The following is a 21,639-nucleotide window of genomic DNA, read 5'->3' on the forward strand; positions in this document are numbered from 1 at the left end:
TTTAAAAGCTTGTTTTTCAGGTAAGTCAAAGTCACAGCATGAAACCTGGAGCTAAGCACATTTTTTATTTTATGACATATTATGGTGAAGTAATTGGCTGTTGACTTTCTCAGTAACATATTACCAGTAATACAGCATATCACTCTTCTCTGTCACTGTCTCCCTAGCAGTGCTTCTGTTTCACATTTTCTTACCTTGGATTATAAATACCAGTTAATACCTAAAATCTACAATAATCTACTTTAACTGTTCAACAATGTGTGTGAACCTGAGAGATGACATTCATTCTTATATGTGCACCACATACTGTAAAATTTCAGCGTAAAAATAATGACGTACCCCAATAACAGCCTAACAGCGGGTTATTTGTTGGTTTACGTTCAAATAATATGTAAAAAAGGGCAGATTCATAATATTTGACAGTCTTTAAAAAAAGAACTAAAACCAATACTTCTATGCCGCATATTTCTGAAGGCGAGATAAATGGATTACATTTAAATTGAGATTAGGATAACTTTGGCCCTTCTCTAACCCCCCTTATTACATGTAGCATACAAAGAGTTCCATACAAAGGGGAGTAGAGAGCTAGAAAAGGACGAGAGGATGGTGGTTGCCGATCAGGCCACCAGAAAGAGAGATAAGTGGTATACAGGTGCCCCGAAGGGCAAAAAGTGAAACCTCGCTCTAACAAAGGATGGTTAAAAGATCCCTGAACACTAGTGCACAAGGTGGTGCTCACTGGGTAATACTTTCCCGTCTCACTCTTTCACCAGAAAGAGAGATACAATGCTACCATAGCGGTACATATACTGTAGGTAAACACTTTTGCTACAGTAGTGAAGATGAAAAACCTGGACTGGAATCACTATTCCACATGTGACAAGGGCTTTTGCCTTCAACTAACAGCGAACTGGTGCAATTATATTTATCCTGTGATTAAAGTTTTCCATTTTTACCCAGTGGTGCTCGGATGTTTCAACTTGTTTCTATGGCAGACAGATGTTCCTTAAGAAATATTTTTCGTTTTTCTCAGGGTGTGCAACAACTTTCTCTATGTACGACAACCAATCCCAGCGCTGAAAGTGACTAAAAATGAGTGTACGAAGAAGCTCTGATCTAACAGTGATACAGTAGATAGGGCTGCTGACAGAGGGGGAGAGCCGAAACAAGTGTCCTGGGCCCGATGGCTGTGGGGGTCTGGCCGCTTGGCGCTGGAAGTTGGACCTGACCAGAGGATATGCCCAACTTCTGCGTCTGCCAGCCGGGCCCCTGGATACCGCCGGGGCACAACACTCCCCTGCTGCTGTGGGACTCCTAATGGGTGTGTTTGTCTCTCCCATGCCGAGTGCCTCTCTCTCTCGTCGTAGTGCCACCGAAGCTGGGTCCAATTTCTGGGCAGAGGTCTGACGTGGGAGAGAGAGCTAGGCCCGGCAGGAGGCCCACGCAGCTGGAGAGAGCTGGGGCACTAGAGGCCTGAGAGCATCCCCAAGGTAACAGGGAAGTGTTATATGTATTGGGGGGGAGGGTAATGTATGTACTGGGGGATGTGTTGTATGTATTGGGGAGTAGTGCTGTGTGTATTTTTGGGGGTAGTGTTGTATGTATAGCAGGGTTCCCCCCTGGGTCCCGTTACCTCCGGGAGTGTGCTGGGGCGCGCAGGTGTCAGTGGCACACATCCGGCAAGTGCCAGGAGGTTGAGGAGGCAATGTGGGAAATTAGGGAGCACTCCGGTGCACCGGGGGCTCTGCGGCTGCCCTATTCCACAGGGCGCTGCCATCTTGCATCCAATTGCGCATGCACGAGATCTGGCGCGTGCGCAGTGTTCCTACTTAGTCAGGCGGCTAGTAGAGAGAGGGCTCCGCGGGGACTAAGGTTGAGCATCACGTGGGCCAAAGCAGCCAATAGGGCTCTGAGATTCCTTGCACCACAGATATAGATACAATTTGCGTGCTTGGACAACACCATTCGGAGCTGTGACATCAGAGGGGTAGGGTGTTTATGTGCAGGGTGTCAGTGGCCCCTGCACTAGGCCATAGACCCCTGTTAGGCCCCGACTCCCACATAGCTTGTGGTCGCGATAGGGACTTGCCCCTTAGACAGGGACATTGCCCCATTTAGCATCAGTGCAGGTATACAGCACCATCAGTGAAGGTATACAGCCAAAATGCTTCTGCGGACTGTATGTGGAGTTACCAGAAGTCCCATATTTGAATGCTCTGTCGCGGTGTCCTGTTTTTTGTTGGAGAGTGGAGGGTGCCGGCAGAGGAGGATGGCTTCGGCAGCGTCGGGGGACATCACATCGTTAATTGGAGGATGGAGAATGGGCCCGACCTCAGACCTGAAAAATACTTTCCACTTCCGATGTCATCACTAAGCTAACTGCCACATGGACTAGTCTAGCAGAGCTGAAGAGTGTAGTTGACTGATCGGATCCCCACCTAATAAATATGTAAGAAATATACCCAATCTTGTAAGGCTTTAGTGACATTTGTATTTAAAATGCCTTTACTTATTTATGACTTGCTATAAAATACATACATTTAGATATGTGCCTTCATTATTGATTTACTCATTAAACATGGCTGCTATTCTTCTTCCCCAGATCCCACAACTATTAAAGTTTGATCAGACTCACGCGAGCCTATTTATCATGCCAAATTTGTATTTAATCTTTTTCAAAATACACTCAGAATTCACCAGAAATTCATTACACCCATTAAACCTCCTCTCACCCCATCCCCACTTTCTCTCCCCCATCCTATTTCTCTCTGCCCCCTCACCCCCTTTCTCTCTCCCCGCCTCATTCCCTCTTCCCATCACTCCTCTATCTCACCATCATCCCCTCTCCTCTGCACATCCCTTTTCTCTATCACCCCTCATCCCCTCTATTCATCACCTATCTCTCTCCCCCCTCATGCCCTCTCTCCCCTCCCCCCCCCCATTAACTATCTCTCTCTCCCATCCATCTTCTGGGGTATGTTTGGTATGTTGTAACTATTTTTGCTAATCTTTTCCTTTTTAGAGGAGGAAGTCCCTCACCTCATCAGCCACACACCAGGAATGCTAGATTGCTTACAGACGCTCGCAGAGACTAATACAGTCATGGATTGCAGATGCTGATTGGGCAATGGCGCTGGTCTGATTCTCTTCATATGAGCCAGAGAACAATTTATCAGGTAAGTGCCACGGGAACGGGCTTGAACAAGGGCCTTAGTGCTCGATACGTAGACCTCGGCAACTGTGTATGTGTTATATTTCTTAGTCTCATATCTGACCATTTTTATGGGTATTGTATGGGTATCGGGGGGGATTTTGTGCGTGCGTGCGTGGCCAGGGTGGGATTGAGGGAATTGGATTTAGTGAGAGGAGGTAATTGAGTGATAGCGGAGGGGGAGCAAAAGTGGGGGTGAGGGGTGAGTGAGGAAGAGAGTGGGGTAAGAGTGAGAAAAGGGGGAGAGAAATACATGGGGTGCAGGGGGGGGGAATTAGGGTTGTCAGGTGTCCAGTATTGAACCGGACAGCCCAGTAGTTACTCTGTCCAGTAAAAAATGAGCGATAATACCAGACAAGTATGTGTGCAGGGGGGACATGTATGTGTCCGGTATTATGTCTCTGGACATAGTAGCCAATTAAGGGATTTCCCCTGATAAGGGATAGAGCAGGGCTGCTGCTAGGGGGCTGGGCAGCTTCCTCCATCCTGGTTGTCTGCATTACACAGTAGCAGCCAATCAGGAGGAGGTGGCTGGAGCCTGGGGGAGGGGCCAGAGCAGAGAAAAAGCGTGGAGCAGAGAGAGGTGAGGCTGTGTCCTGTCTCCTGCCTGTGTCCTCTGTGTATTTGTTGTTTTGTCCTGGTGTGTGTATTTGTACTGTTTTGTGTGCGTGTTTTTTTGTTTGGCTGTCCTGTGGGGGTGATAATGACAGGGAGGGGGGGTGAGAGAGGATGAAGGGAGGGGGGGTGAGGGAGGATGAAGGGAGGGGGAGTGAGAGAGGATAAAGAGAGGGGGGACAAGAGAGGATAAAGAGAGGGGGGCAAGAGAGGATAAAGGGAGGGGTGAGGGGATAAGGGGAGAGAGGATGAGATGGGGTGCAACAATCTTGGAATTTGTGGGAGCAGCATTAAGATCAGTATTGCTCGCCATGTAAAGTATGACTGCAGGTAAGTTAGTTTTAAATGATCTGACCATTACGTAATTTGTTCTGAATGTCACTCCAAGCATGCACCAATTTGCACTATTTCATATTCTATTTCCTAAAAAAAATCCTCGGAAGGGCACTCCCTCCCAAGACACCTCCCCAGATCTTTTACGAAATAGAATATAAATTGGTGAATACTTGGAGTGAAATTTAGAAAAAATGCCGTAAGCCAGGTCATTTATAAATAACATTCTTCCTCACCAACGATTCTCGCGCGCGTCGCACCTTTCACCATTGTGTCCAGTATTTTTGGACAAGCCTCTGGCAACCCTAGGGGGAATAGTGGTGGGTTTGCGAGGTGTGGAGGAGGAGGGGGGGCTCGCAAGACTGACAATACGGGGGGGCTGTGGGTGGTTGGTGTGAGAGGACTGGGCCTGGTTGAAACTTTAGTTATGGGGAAATCTATTGGTGGCCATGACAGTAAATGTACATAGCTGTTACACAACATTTTCTCCTATTTTACTGTGCTTTGTTCACAGACAGCCTCCATTATTACATTTAAAACACCAGTGATTTCACATAACTTCCAATATGAAATGGCCACCATACAGTTAATGCGTTGATGGCTACAGTTACTAAAGAGAAGCACTGTGCCCATATCAAATAGAGCTAACCAGTTAACCAGGCCACCTACACCAATTTACTAAATATAAGGCATTCAAACAACCCACGTTTACTACAAAGGCGTTTATGATGTGTTCTGACTTATTTCATTATTATGCTGTTTCTTCATGCCGACCGCTGCCCAACAGAATTGTGCATATTTAAGCCGCAGTATATGATCAATGTGGTTAGAAACGGCCTGATTAAATGATGTGCCCCACGTGTTACAGGTCAGGTATGTCTCGCAACTTGAACAAGTGGCAATGATATCTTCAATTCAAATGATTTGTCAACCATGGGCTGTATTTGTTCTATCCCTAGGGTGACCAGACGTCCCAGTTTTTAGGCCTCTGTGCCAACTTTTTGGGCCACTGCTCCGGTTTTCTATCGGCAACGGTGTGGCATGTGTGATCGGCAAGCTCCAATCGTGCATGCACGGTCAGCAAGTGCCAATCACGCATGTGGCGAAGTGCCCCGAAAGCACTCATCATGCATGTGCAGTTGCCGCTTGCCATTTGCGCATGCGGTCACGAGCGCAACTGCGCATGCGCGACATTTGTCCCGGTTTTTGCCAGGACAAATATATTGTCGCCCTATTTATCCCTCCCTGTCCTTATCAGAAAGCCAGAAATTAGGGAGAGGAAAGAGGGCTTCCCCATCACACAAATGGGAGAAGCAACAAGAAAGCAAATCCTTCCTAAGTTTTAGCTCAACATATTTACAAAGTAATTATTTAAAAACTATATGAAAAATACTAACCAATGTCAAATTTGTGTAAAAAAAAAGAAAAGGCACGAAGCAACCGGGTTTGACCCATTAAACATGTCATTGGCATCAGAAAATGTTGATCCTATAAGGGAGTGCCATTTTACTCTGAAATCTTCTTACTACAGTGATCAAACCTCCACATTTACTACATAGCAAATCCTCATATAATAGATATTGCATCTTGTATGCCTTTCTGCCGTTTAGTAACTTCGGCCTCAACAGTAATAATTTTAGCTGTCTTATGTGCAAATTCAATATCGGTATACGGGTTTAACAAATGACGCCGCTAACGTGTAAATCTGGCTAAACCACATCTGAACTTTTGGCTTAAATAAGGTTTCATAATAGGAATATATTTATGAGCTACTGAAAGATCTAAATCTGCCTCATAGGATTATAAAATCCAATTAAAAGTTAAGCATGTATAGCAATCATCCGATTACAAGGGTATTGCCTTTCAAACGTGTTGAAATTGTCTCCCTCCATGTATGATTTGGGAGCATTGGTAATTTAATTAAAAATGTAAAACTTAACCCGAATGGTATTCTCCTCATTTCACGTGCCAACTAGTCCAGTTGCAGTCCAACGTGACATACATCCAATTTTTCATCAATTAAACAATACATTTTCATCAAAACGTGCTAAAAAGTTTTTAGTTTATTTATTTGGTGCTTTGCTGTACAGTGGAGGCTTCTACAGGTACAGTATGTCACTTTTGTACTCGCCATAACTTATTTTGTGTACCTTGTTCTAGCTTCACAAGCCAAGGCCAGTAATAATCCTCACACTGAGGAAAACCAAAAGGTTTAAAGAGCTATCTGTGAGTAGGTTTGCTGGCCATGCACTTTTGTATCGCAGGCTGTACCACAAAGCCAGTGTAAAATGGCAGGCATAAGCTTATAGGGGTCCATGTTAAAATAGATAAGCAAGAAGTGACACATTGTAAATGTTCATTTGCAATGTCATTACCCAGAATCCCTGGCTAAAGTGGGAGCATCGTATGCTGAGTGACTATGGGGAAAGACGGTTTTGTGGACCTGCATGCTCACGATTTGTAGTTTACCACTTTACAGCAGCAATCACTGGTCGACAATGTTTATGTATTTTAGTTTTTCATGAATTCAGGAGATGTCTTCTGGCCCTTTTGCAGTTTTTAGTTTTAGCATTTGAAATATTACAATTCCAAGAGGTTAAAAATGTAGCTCTCCCCAGGCAGAGCCCCAGTACCGTCTACAGGTTACAATGGTAGCCCCAGCAGCTCAAGATTAAGGAAATCCTGTTTGATGAAATAGCATGGAAAAGAGATGACACACAAAGTAATGTGATTTAAGTAATTCTAAAACTAGTTTACACTGCAGTCACAATTAGCTGATCAGCTAGGAGAACCAGTCTTTGAACCAAGAGCTTACAGCTTGTAATTTTATCTTTGTGCCACAGTTGACACATTAAAAGGAAAACGTGCGATTAGGAATTCATTGTATTTGTTTTACCATTTACTCAGCCATAATGACTGGTAGAGTTGTACATTAAAAACAAGATCCAGTAAAATGAATATGGAGAAAAAAAATGTTGAGATCAAGAACGTGCGACTATTGGTGAAAATGTCCCAGTTGAGCAGCAGAATTTACACAAAAAGTGTATTTTTGCCAACGTTTAAAACATAATAGATTTTCAATACGTGTAAAGTTACAAATTAATGGGGGGGTTTCCGGAGAGAAAATTCCATGTATCCATCTTTAGGAAATTATTTATGCATTAAATGCAATGACTAGTGTATTAAAACATGCTTAAAAGGAGTTCTGTCTGTAAATTTGTAACAAAATAAAAACTGCATAGATAGGAAGCAGGGGGTCTCCAGACCTGAACCAAATTTATTTCAACTTCAGGGAGCCCCTGGTTCCCAAGATACTTATTAGGTAGGTGCCAGGTCCAAAAAGTGACCGGGTAACCGGTACCAGGTACCTGGGGGGAAAAAATGACCCAGCTGAATAACCGGGTACTCGGCCAGATAGTTTTGACTTACCTGCAGCCGGCGGCGGAGGGTGAGGAGGACCGAGACAGAGGACCACAGTGACATCCTGGTGGCGGTGCGAGCAGAGAAAGGCATTCTTCAGCCGGTGGCAGCCGAGGACAAGATCCTTCACAGCCGGCGCCGGTGGGAGCAGATGAACATGTAACAGGAGCAGGCGCGTTACTATTGGACAGCCAGGGATGAGCTGCACTGGAAGTCGGAAGACTTTCAGGTCAGACCGCTGGGGTCGCCCCTCCCAGGCTGTAAAATAGCAACGCTCCTGCTCCAGTCACATGTTCCTCTGTCCCAACCGGCACCACCTGTGAAGGATGTCGTCCTCTGCTGCCACCGGCTGAAGAATGTCATCCTCTGCTTCCACCGCCACCGGCTGAAGAATGTCATCCTCTGCTTCCACCGCCACCGGCTGAAGAATGTCATCCTCTGCTTCCACCGCCACCGGCTGAAGAATGTCATCCTCTGCTTCCACCGCCACCGGCTGAAGGATGTCATCCTCTGCTTCCACCGCCACCGGCTGAAGGATGTATTCCTCTGCTTCGACTGCCACCGGCTGAAGAATGTCATCCTCTGCTTCCACCGCCACCGGCTGAAGGATGTATTCCGTTGCTCCCGCCGCCACCAGGATGTTACCATGGTCCTCCTCAGCCAGCTGCAGGTAAGTATTCTGCTTTTCTGCTGCTGCCGTTCTCCAAGAGGAGAACCGAGGGAACAGAGCAGAACGGAAATTACCCGGGTCCCAACGCCCTGGGCCAGTTCCGGATAATTTAAATATGGCTGGGTACCCGGAACATCACGAGTGGTGGTGTTTGGAATACTGTATATTACTCTAAATTATAACAGTGTCAACTTTAAAGAAGCAAAAACACAAAGAATAGACTGTAAAAAAATAGATAATTTTCCAATTTTAATAACAAAATAAACACGTATTTTATTGCAACTCAGATTATCAAAAACATTTGCACCCCCTTTACCTATATACCAATTATATTTATTAGTTATTTTAACAAATAAAAATGGTAACATTAAAAGGATTGATCTTTTTAGCTATTGTGGTTGGTAAGAAAAAGAAATTTAGGGTTAAATTCTATATCATCCGAAATGACCGGTTGTAGCCTAAAACTCCCATTGAAATCTATGGGCATTTTCAGCCAAAAACTGCTGCTTTGGCAGATATAGGATTACCCCATTAAGGCACTTAATTGAAATGGTATTGGTAAATGAAATCTCACAGACAGAGAGCAACCTTGTCTTAGGAAAGAACATTATGTTGTGAAAAAAAAGCACAAACTGAATACCACACTTCTTGGGGGAAAAACTTTTTCGCCCTCAAAAATACTGTAGTACATATATTGATCACTTCTACAAGACATGACTTATGGACAACAGTTATCTTTAGAAGTAGACGCATGTACAGGAAGAGAATCAATTAAATGAATAAATATTTCACAAAGTGTCAATGTTACAGTATTTACATTTATGCCTGTTATTACAAAGACATCACTGTTCATAATTCTACTTTGCTTTGGCATTCAGAAGAAAATTAAATTGGCATTCAGCAAGTCCTGTTATACAAAATTAGTTGGTATTAATTAATTTCTGTATTATTTGTAGCAGTTGTATATTGTATACTGACTTTAATTTTCTTATGAAAACCAATTGCAAATAAAGATTAGGTTACACTCTACATATGTTCATCCAAATGGGAATAAATGTGATCAAGGCATGCATAGCCAGGGAAGAAGAAAAATAATGTATTTTCTCTCAACTAAATATTAAACACACCGGTCACTTTTCAGAAATCGGCTATTTTTGTATAACATGCCAAATATTTATATAACAATAAAATAAAACTGTATATAAAAATAAAATAAAAAACCCACAAAGGTCCTCATGTCACATGATGGCTCCATTCCAGTTCCCTAAATGTATTTCGGAAGCTGTTGGGAAAAACAGAAATGAATTTATTCACATTTCATTAAAAAAATTCTCTATTCTAATTTAAGGGGGGGAGAAGATGTCACTGTAGTCATATGGTTGCTAATGTATCCCAATTTTTATTTTAGGTAATGTTGAAAGAACACATCATTTAATTCAATAACATAAACTTATAAATACATGAGAATCTTTTGAATAAAATACTTTCATTTACACTAGCCATAATATTATGGACTACGGACCAATATTAATTAGACTAAAAGAAATGTATATGTTCTATACACATCAATGTCCATGAAGTACCGGAGACATCGGTGAAAAGAACATGTACTATATTATTATTATAGTGTACAGTGTATTATATGTATACTCCACCATGTCTACTTTCTCTTATGGGAAGAAGGGAACTCGTCCGATGGTTGAACAGATATACTGCAGCCCTGGCCAATGGCAGTGCGAGGTGGAACTTCTTAAAAAAGGCCTAAGATCTTAAACTACCTGTGACATTTTGACAGTAAAATCCTCAGGATATCAGTAATTGGCTAACAAGCCTATGGATAAACTATTCAGCCACACAGATCCCCCTAAATGTCTAAAGGTTACACAACATATTAGGAAAATTCTCTTTTTCAAAGCATGCCGCTAAACCTCTGTACTGGGGTGGTTAATCTTTTAAATTCTTACCTTCATGGTTTCACCCAAACATTGACACCAGCATCACTATTCCCATAAACTGGGTAAACAATAACAACGGCGTGAAAAAGGACCACGTTGGCCATAACGCAATATTATAACTAAAAATAAGGGGGAAAAAGGAAAACAGATTAATTGTACTGTAGACTTCTAACTTGAATATATTATATAGGAACACAGTCAAGTATAATTGTGTGTACAGTACATTGTATTATCTACAGAAATGTAAGATAAACATTGAGGAAGAAGGTGCATTAGCAAAATCTCTCAAACGACACCATAAGAAATAAGCTGATAAAACATTAATAAAATACAGCAGTTAGACAGCAGACAGAAGAATGGTACTGTACAGTACAGTACATCACACGGTTTAACTATTACAGTAGTTAAGTAAGCGTACAAACTAGAAGAACGGGTGCAGTTTTAAAGACACATTCAAGTTGGAAAGCCCATTTAGAATCCAAGTGTTCCCTGTGTTGCAGGGATATTTATTTCTGACGGCATCATATATATATAGTTAAGTTATGGTGAGTAAAAAAAGTGACAAAAACCCTCCACAGCAAAGCAAATATGCAAATGTGAATACAACTGTATGCTCATCTGCATGTCTTAGGCAGGTCTGCAACCCCGCCTTTCCCCATTATCACCCAGCGCCTTTGAGGGTAGGGCTCTCGTGCGCGCAGCGGACGCCACAGCGGACGCTGTAGTAGGCAGCTGGGGCAAGGCCTTAGGCAGGTCTGCAACCCCGCCTTTCCCCATTATCACCCAGCACACAGCACTTCCACTGCAGCAAGGGATTCTGGGAAATGACATGCAAATGAGCACACAGTGCCACTTTTTGCTTCAAAAACCATTTTTAACATGGTTCCCAATAGGCTTAAGCTTGCTGCATGGTCACAGCTTTGAGCACAGCCAGGGTTAAGGTGCATACCCAGAAAACCACCCACAGACAGCTGTTTCGACCTTAATGGGTCTCATCAGTGTGGGGTTGATTAACTGGGTATGCAAAGAAGCTAAATGATAGGCCAACCATAATACTGAGTTAAGTTATGGTGAGTAAAACAAGTGACAAAAACCCTCCACAGCAAAGCAAATATGTAAATGTAAATACAACTGTATGCTCATCTGCATGTCTTAGGCTAAGGCCCCGGTCACGACACTGTAACGCGCACCCGCGGTATTGGTGGCGCGTTCAGCCGATTCCCCGGTCTGCAGCTCACTGCAGGAGGAGAGACCGGGGGGGCGTGGCGGGGGAGTGACGGGGGCGCGGCCATGACTTCACCCGGCAGGTTCGCACTCATTGGCTGAACCGCCGGGGGGCGTGCCTAATCGCTCGACGTGAGTCCTGCTCTCAATTCTATTGAGAGCAGGAGCAGCTCTCGCACGAGCGCTGCGGCCCCCCCTTGCAGCGGCCCGGCTCCTTTGAGGGTAGGGTTCTCGTGCGCGCAGCGGACGCCACAGCGGACGCTGTAGTAGGCAGCGGGGGCAAGGCCTTAGGCAGGTCTGCAACCCCGCCTTTCCCCATTATCACCCAGCACACAGCACTTCCACTGCAGCAAGGGATTCTGGGAAATGACATGCAAATGAGCACACAGTGCCACTTTTTGCTTCAAAAACCATTTTTAACATGGTTCCCTATAGGCTTAAGCTTGCTGCATGGTCACAGCTTTGAGCACAGCCAGGGTTAAGGTGCATACCCAGAAAACAACCAGCTGTTTCGACCTTAATGGGTCTCATCAGTGTGGGGTCGATTAACTGGTTCCTGCCTAAGGCCTGCAGACCTGCCTAAGACATGCAGATGAGCATACAGTTGTATTTACATTTGCATATATATACTGTGTGTATATATATATATATACACACACACACACACACACACACACACACACACACACACAGGCTCTTGTACTCCAATTACTCTTTCTGATTCTCTATATATCTATCTATATCTATCTCGCATATAAAAATATTACTTGTGAGCACATTTACGTCTTACAGGTCTGCAACCCTGCTTTCTGCCATTATCACCTAGCATACAGTGCTTCCACTGCAGCAAGGGATTCTGGGAAATTACATTTAAATGAGCACACAGTGCCACCTTTTGTCTCAAACCCATTATTACATGAAACCCTTAAGCAAATGCTTGCTGTTTTAAACACAGCTTTTAAACATAATTGTGCAACAGTGTTATCAAATTGGTGCTCTTTACAAAATTGTGCAGTTCTTATATAAGAGTGAATTAGATGTTCTAATACATCAAAACATTTAACAGTGAAATACAGCTCAACCCCCTTATAACGCTGTGCTTGGGGTCCAAAGAATCACATTGCGTTATAAGCGGATCGCATTAGAAATAATGTACAATTGTATGCATTGTACAATAAAGTATTTAAGACACCAATAATCGTGTTGTAAAATATTCATACATAAAAAATTTTTGGAGCTATGCTTGAATCGCGTTATAAGCGGATTCGCGTTGTAATGGATAACGTTATAAGCAGATTCACGTTGTAAAGGATCGCGTTATAAGGGGGTTGAGCTGTACCAATATAGTGAATAAACTGTGATGTGGAAAAAAAATATATACATAAAAATACTTTATAAAGTGCAGCTCAAACCCTTTACAGGATTGCTTCTTCAATCCTCTTCCGTGTCGTAGTCCAAGTGATTGGGAGCGCAAATATGTGAAAAAAATGAAAACACAAAATAGTGCAATATGTTTGATCCAATCAAAATAGTTGCATGTAACCTATAGATTGCGTACTCACAATCTATCTGTTCTTTTAAAGCATAACCATCATTGGAAACATCAGGTCCGGTACATGTAGGTGTGTGGTAACCTTGAATAAGAAATAGAAGCCCCAATAGTGTAGACTGATAAAAATCTTTTTATCTGTAGGTATATCAAAGAATTTTCACTCTCACATGGTGTCAAGCTATATCAGGCATATAAGATTGTGGTCACAGGTTGAAGAGGCGCCGTCCAGGACTCTGTGTTACCCTCCGCTCACGTCCACAGCTCTCCGCCCGATCTCACTTGTGATTGGCTGTCTTCCGCACCTCCCGTTCAGAATACCCGGATGCCAGTTCAGGGAAGCAGCGCCATGATCTTCAATTCTCCACAGCTGTCACACTCTACGCGTTTTCACTGGAGTTCCCAGTTTCAAAAGGTGCACACTTTTCACCCACCATAACCTAAATAATGTGTGGTGAAGACCTACTCATGTCTCAAATTGCAAAGCCAGTACAACCAACCTCTTACTGATGAGCCCCACAAGTCAAAACAGTCTGTCTGTGAGTGGGTTTACTGGCTTTGCATCTCATTATTATCTCATCCCAGGCTATGTTTAAAAGCTGTGTTTAAAACAGCAAGCATTGTCTTAAGGGTTCCATGTAATAATGGTTTTGAGATAAAAGGTGGCACTGTCTGCTCATTTGCATGTAATTTCCCAGAATCCCTTGCTGCAGTGGAAGTACTGTATGCTAGACCAGGGGAGTGCAAAACTTTGAAGCTGTGCCCCCATCGTCCCTTCCCCGGCTCTCGCACCCCACTCTCCCTTGTATCCGCGTCACATGATGCTGCTGGGTCATGTGACGTCACGTCACCTGCGGCGTCATTTGATGCGTGTGACGTCACGTCACATGGCCCCGCAGCTTCATGTGATGCCGCGTTGCCATGGTGACGCGTCACACAGCCGGCTGAATCCCGGTAAGTGGAGTGTTGCAGGGGTATCTCGCAGTTCCCCGGGCATTTAATTAAATGTCATGGGGAAGACCGCGGGACCTCTGCAACTGCCCGCGCTTCCCCTCCCCCAGCAAAATCTTCTGCCCCCGTTTGCGCACCCCTGTGCTAGATGATAATGGCAAAAAGCAGGGTTGCAGACCTGTCTAAGACATGTAAATGTGCTCACAAGTAATATTTTTATATGGTGGAGGGTTTTTAGTCACATTTTCACCCACCATAACCTACATAAAAAAAATTATAATAATTATATATATATATATATATATATATATATATATATATATATATATATATATATACAGAAAAGGACTGCGCTTGGGTATGGTGTGACAGCAATAGTATAATAATAAATGATCAGAAAATGTATAAATATATAAAAAACCTAAATGACAATAATAATATTTAACTGTGCAATCAATACGTTCACCAAATGCATATTTAGTTATAAAAAGATGTGCTGTGGACCCAATAAAAAACTTTTGTCACAAATCCTTTGAAGTCCAAATGAAGTCCAAAAAATGCAAGAAACAGAAAAGCACTGACAGGAAAAAGGCTGCTTCTTTAAAGGGCACAACGACCTCCCTCTCCACCTGCATAGATAATAGAAGAAAAATGCGCCCAATCCAAGTGCATTACTGTTCAAAAAATGGTTTAATTCCCAATAAAAGGCTCATAAAATGAACTCACAAACATAAAAGATAAAAAAGCATTGTATGAGTAATACTCATGCTCCAAAGGATCTGTAAGCGCTGCTGCTCTGCTACTCTGCTCCGTGACACCACCGCATCCAGTACAGCCCTCGTGTATCTCTGCCAGCAGGAACTCACGTCATCAGGCTCCTCACAGTATTCTTTCCCCGGGAACACACCTCCAGATAGTTTAGGTTCCCACCGGGGACAATGTTTGCGGCGGAACGAACAGATGACGTCACGCCGTGCACGGAGATGGCAAGCAGGAGAATGTCAGGCAGAACTCATAAATCAACGCTGTAGGAATCCACAGCACACCTGGCCCTATGCGTTTCAACAGCTAAACTGTTTTCATCAGGGGATGCACAGTAATGCACTAGGATTGGGCGCTTTTTTCTTCTATTATATATATATATATATATTATATATATATATATTTGAAAAAGTTAGCCGAGACTGACGAAACGCGTCAGGGAGCGTCGTGACGTCAGACGCACTGACATTCAAGTCTACATCCAGCGCAGGAGTGGATTGATCCTAGCGCTAGTGCTGCAGGCACTATCCATACAGAACTTTTGTCTGGGACTATTTACAGCACACCAGCCCTGGGACACTGCTGGTACGCTGCTCATTTGCCAACGGAGCCTGGGAATGCCCCCAAAGTCTGCATTTTGACCGGATGACCTACATCAGTCCTGGAATCTGCTGAGACGCTGCTCCTTCACCAACGGAGCCTGGGACTGCCCCAAGAGCTTGCAGTTAGACCGGATGGTGGTGATTATTATCACATATGCTTGATTTTATTGTACTTCTTGTAAGTGCGTTTTTTACCCCTCCCTCCCCCCTCCCCTTCATTAAATATACTTTTATACGCTATGGGCGTGCGCTCTCTCCTCTCTTTTCCTTTTTAGATGTCCTGTGGACGTGGTAGATCCACATTGAGAGCTGCCGGAGACCCTACATACCAGCACCCATATTCATCATCGGAATTATCTGAGGACTGGTTTATCCTTTCAATTGCTTTTTTTTTTTTTTTTTTTTTTTCCATGTGTATATGTTTTATGTTTGTAATGGGCCTATCTTATGGTTATAGGTCTGTATACCTACACATTATTGTTTAGATTATTAGGTTATACAATAGATATATTTTTACATAGACATACATAGTTTATATGTTCCTGTAAGGCGCAGCTTTTTTCCTTCTGTTTTTTATATATATATATATATATATATATATATATATATATATATATATAAACAGATGATATCACCAAAGCGACAGCAAAGAAACAGCACTCAAATTTCATCAAAGCAAAAAGTGTATTGACAAAACACATCAGCACAAAGATAACCAATGTTTCGGTCCTCTAATGGACCTTCCTCAGGAAGACAGAGACACACACACACACACACACACACACAGAGAGAGAGAGACACAGAGAAAGAGAGACACAGAGAAAGAGAGAGAATGAGAGAGACACACAGAGAGAGAGAACACACACAGAGAGAGAATGAGAGACAATGACAGAGAGAGAGAGAGAGAGAGAGAGAGAGAGAGGGCGACAGAGAGAGGGTGAGGGCGACAGGGAAAGGGTGAGGGCGACAGGGAATGGATGAGGGCGACAGGGAATGGGTGAGGGCGACAGGGAATGGGTGAGGGCGACAGGGAATGGGTGAGGGCAACAGGGAATGGGTGAGGGCGACAGGGAATGGGTGAGGGCGACAGGGAATGGGTGAGGGCGACAGGGAATGGGTGAGGGTGACAGGGAAAGGGTGAGGGCGACAGGGAAAGGGTGAAGGCGACAGGGAAAGGGTGAAGGCGATAGGGAAAGGGTGAAGGCGACAGGGAAAGGGTGAGGGCGACAGGGAAAGGGTGAGGGCGACAGGGAGAGGGTGAGGGCGACAGGGAAAGGTTGACACAGGGAGAGGGTGAGGGCGACAGGGAAAGGGTGAGGGCGACAGGGAAAGGGTGAGGGCGACGGATGGGTGAGGGCGACAGGGAAAGGGTGAGGGTCGACAGGGAAAGGGTGAGGGCGACAATGAAAGGGTGAGGGCGACAGGGAAAGGGTGAGGGCGACAGGGAAAGGGTGAGGGCGACAGGGAAAGGGTGAGGGCGACAGGGATGGGTGAGGGCGACAGGGGATGGGTGAGGGCGCCAGGGGATGGGTGAGGGCGACAGGGGATGGGTGAGGGCGACGGGATGGGTGAGGGCGACAGGGAAAGGGGGAGAGTGACAGGGAGAGGGTGACAGGGAGAGGGTAACACAGGGAGAGGGTGACACAGGGAGAGGGTGACACAGGGAGAGGGTGACACAGGGAGAGGGTGACACAGGGAGAGGGTGACACAGGGAGAGGGTGACACAGGCAGGGTGACCGGGAGGGTGAGGTTGACACAGGGAGAGGGTGACAGGGAGAGGGTGACACACTCACAGACACACACACTCACAGAGACACACTCACACACACTCTCACAGACACACACACACACACAGACACACACTCATTCACAGACACACACACTCACTCAGACACACACACAAACTCACAGACAAACACACTCAAACACACACACACACACACACACACACACACACACACAGTCACTGTCTCACACTGTAACACACTCACCCACTGTCACTCTCACACACACACTCACCCGCAAAGTAGGGGGGTCGCACATGGCAGCAGTGGGGCCTCCGCACGGCAGGGGGGATCGCACATGGCAGCGGGGGCCTCCGCACGGCAGCGGGCCCTCCGCATGGCAGGAGGGCCTCTGCAAGGCAGGGGGGGTCGCACATGGCAGCAGGGCCCTCCACACGGCAGGAGGGCCTCTGCAAGGCAGGGGGGGGGCACCCCCATTCCAGAGGCGGACACCGCCGCAGCACCCCCCCCGAAGCAGAAGCCGCCCCAGCACCCCCCCCCCCGAAGCGGACGCAACACCCCCTCCAGAGGTGGACACCACCGCTGCCGCAGCAGCCTACCTCCCGCCCCGGGCAACAAGCAGGGACCCCCCCCAGCCTACCTCCTGCCCCAGGCAGCAAGCGGGGACCCCCCTCAGCCTACCTCCCACCCCGGGCAGCAAACGGGGACCCCCCAGCCTACCTCCCACCCCGGGCAGCAAGCGGGGATCGGGGGCAGGGGGGGGAGGAGATCGGGGGGAAGGGGGGTAGGAGATCAGGGGCAGGAGGGGGAGGAGATCAGGGGCATGGGGGGGGAGGAGATCGGGGGAAGGGGCTAACCCAGAGCTGCCAGCCGGCCCTCTTCCCCGCGTCAACCCAATCAGGGAGGGGGATTATTTATTTATTTTTAAAAAAAATTGGCGCGAGAAGGGGAATTCATAGAACCGCAGCACGGCTCACCAGCAGCCTAAATCCACTCGCCACAAACGTGTGGTTATGCGTATTTGTCGAACACTGTTTATATATATATATATATATATATATATATATATAGACAAAGAACAACAGCGCAGATATAAACAATATGTTGAATATGGTTAAATAAAACCACACTCTCAGCCAATCAATCAATACAAGGTATATACCCTCACAATCTACTAACCCTACAGACTTGCAGCCAAGTTAGGTCTGCGGCTCCACAACGCCGCTGGAAATGTATTGCAAAGAGTGACCTAGGCGCACATATGCAGGGGAAGAGAAAAGAAAAAAGAGGAAAAAATCATAGGGCAGTATATCAATACAAACAGATAAGAATTCGGTGAGATATGCACTTACACTAGTAAGATCATTAAAGGCCTTTAATCCACTTAGGGACTCTCCAACTCAGCTCCTGTAGTTCGTCTGTTTCTTGGCTCCTGGATCTTTGGAGAGGCTTGTCTTTGAGGCTTCTTGCAGCAATCACGATGAGTCTGTGTTTAGCAGACTGTACCTTGGTGTGGATCTCAAATAAAGGGATGGGTAGGGAATAAAAGGAGATAAAAGGAGAAACATATGTGTAAAACCTTTTAATAAAACATCTAAGGATAAAACAAAAGTATTTAACTCACATTCTATGAGTTAAAAACGGGCAGTAGAGAGTGTTTAGCGAGTCTCTCACACTCGTGGTATAGAACGCCGACTTCCAGACCTCCTCACACCGGCAAATGCTTCCGCATCAGGTGATCGGATCTCGTACGGCTCTCGCGAGATTTCCCTCTGTGTAATTCACTGCCAATGCTCCGTTCAGCTCCGTTCAGCTCACACTAGGAACAGTCTCTCGGCGTCACTCTCCCTGCTCCAATCACGCTGGCCCTACGCGTTTCTCCACTCGGGCTTCGTCAGGGGCTGCTATGGTTACCTTATCCCCACCCTGGGTATTTAAACCTACCTCTATTGACCGATTGGCTGGTATTTCATTTAGCTGGCATATAATTAATTAAACATTTAGCAGGCATATCTAGACCATAGTGACACATCAAGGGACTTGATTAACAATTTAGTCCTATTCAATGTCCCTATATACACAATACCTGCCATATATAGATAGCAAATATGTGTTTTAACTGGAAATCACTACCGTGTTCCGATTTGGGGGTTAATTATATACACCATCTATGGATGTTTTTAAAGACTCATACACTTAATGGCAGTTATTGTGCATTTGGCAATTTGAAAGTTAATTTAATATATAATACAGAGCACGTTGATATATTAAATATCTAAAATAAACAGTTTCTATATTGTTTGTAACCACGTTTTTTGGAACAACTTGAGATACGTATAATAATGCAACCCTATGTTGCCAATTGAAATATCCAGACTTACAGTAGTTATTTCTCATAATCTCTAGAGAGGACTAATTAATCTACATATAATTTGTTGTCCTTACCGTAAATATATATACAGTTGTATATATACAATTGTAAATGTCCATTTTTCTCTATATAGAACGGAATATCGTAGACTAAAGTATACAATGCTAAGTGGTATCCTTTAAAGTATTATTCTCAATATCATCATAAGCTGACTTTTTTCATCTAATAAATACATAGGGATAGCCCAACATAATGATTTGCTATATATATATAAATTTAGATATACTTGATATAGCGAAGTGTTGATCAATCAAAATTGGAATTATGGTGCTGTTATACGTATGCATTAAGAGATGTATAGACCCAATATTCGTATACATATGCCAAAATTGGAAAGATTTAGGTCACGTAAACACGTGATCGATGCATATGTTTATTTTTATAAATCATAATGTTGTCCCTGATTGGAGTAATGGTATATAAATCTGATACATATTGGATATTGTTTATTTAATATGGCCAATATATATTGGTTAGATTAATGGGTTAAAGATAAAGTATATATGATGTATTTCATGTATATTCTAATAATAGTAATCACAAATAAGGGTATAGTTTATGTAAATTCATATCACTTTTGTATTAGTCACTCTTTTAATAAATTTATTTATACTTTAGGAATCTTTATATTAATGATACACATATCAGTTATTTATAATAAATACACGGGTTTGTTTATTAATTATTTGTTAAGATAATTTGGGCAGCAATGATAAATTATAATATCTTTAATAGGTATCATCTAATATGCTCTAAACATTGGAATAAGTATGGTGAATATATAAGACGGACAAAAATCGTTATATATATATATATTGATGCAATCTATGAATATAACCCTCTCTATTACTTAAACAAAAACAAACAAAAATCTATTATTTTTATCTCTCTGATAATGGAAATATATGTTCCAACAAATTATATGTAGATTAATTAGTCCTCTCTAGAGATTATGAGAAATAACTACTGTAAGTCTGGATATTTCAATTGGCAACATAGGGTTGCATTATTATACGTATCTCAAGTTGTTCCAAAAAACGTGGTTACAAACAATATAGAAACTGTTTATTTTAGATATTTAATATATCAACGTGCTCTGTATTATATATTAAATTAACTTTCAAATTGCCAAATGCACAATAACTGCCATTAAGTGTATGAGTCTTTAAAAACATCCATAGATGGTGTATATAATTAACCCCCAAATCGGAACACGGTAGTGATTTCCAGTTAAAACACATATTTGCTATCTATATATGGCAGGTATTGTGTATATAGGGACATTGAATAGGACTAAATTGTTAATCAAGTCCCTTGATGTGTCACTATGGTCTAGATATGCCTGCTAAATGTTTAATTAATTATATGCCAGCTAAATGAAATACCAGCCAATCGGTCAATAGAGGTAGGTTTAAATACCCAGGGTGGGGATAAGGTAACCATAGCAGCCCCTGACGAAGCCCGAGTGGAGAAACGCGTAGGGCCAGCGTGATTGGAGCAGGGAGAGTGACGCCGAGAGACTGTTCCTAGTGTGAGCTGAACGGAGCTGAACGGAGCATTGGCAGTGAATTACACAGAGGGAAATCTCGCGAGAGCCGTACGAGATCCGATCACCTGATGCGGAAGCACTTGCCGGTGTGAGGAGGTCTGGAAGTCGGCGTTCTATACCACGAGTGTGAGAGACTCGCTAAACACTCTCTACTGCCCGTTTTTAACTCATAGAATGTGAGTTAAATACTTTTGTTTTATCCTTAGATGTTTTATTAAAAGGTTTTACACATATGTTTCTCCTTTTATCTCCTTTTATTCCCTACCCATCCCTTTATTTGAGATCCACACCAAGGTACAGTCTGCTAAACACAGACTCATCGTGATTGCTGCAAGAAGCCTCAAAGACAAGCCTCTCCAAAGATCCAGGAGCCAAGAAACAGACGAACTACAGGAGCTGAGTTGGAGAGTCCCTAAGTGGATTAAAGGCCTTTAATGATCTTACTAAGTGCATATCTATAGTAAGTGCATATCTCACCGAATTCTTATCTGTTTGTATTGATATACTGCCCTATGATTTTTTCCTCTTTTTTCTTTTCTCTTCCCCTGCATATGTGCGCCTAGGTCACTCTTTGCAATATATATATATATATATATATATATATATATATATATATATATAT

At 43.7% G+C, this 21,639-nt stretch overlaps 1 protein-coding gene across 1 annotated transcript in view; it reads right to left on the reverse strand.

Annotated features, from left to right (window-relative positions):
- Positions 1-8,485: 8,485 nt before the first annotated feature.
- TMEM128 (transmembrane protein 128) overlaps positions 8,486-21,639 on the reverse strand; it is a 28,585-nt gene continuing 15,431 nt past the window's right edge. Inside the window, exons 4-5 of the mRNA XM_075569403.1 lie at positions 10,214-10,323; positions 8,486-9,531 (exon numbers count right to left, since the gene is read on the reverse strand). Coding sequence (XP_075425518.1) covers positions 10,224-10,323 — 100 coding nt within the window. The 3' untranslated portion in view covers positions 8,486-9,531; positions 10,214-10,223. The remainder of the gene's footprint in view (positions 9,532-10,213; positions 10,324-21,639) is intronic.

The sequence above is a fragment of the Ascaphus truei genome, chromosome 1 (assembly GCF_040206685.1).
Source record: "Ascaphus truei isolate aAscTru1 chromosome 1, aAscTru1.hap1, whole genome shotgun sequence".
In the NCBI taxonomy this organism is placed as follows: Eukaryota; Metazoa; Chordata; class Amphibia; order Anura; family Ascaphidae; genus Ascaphus; species Ascaphus truei.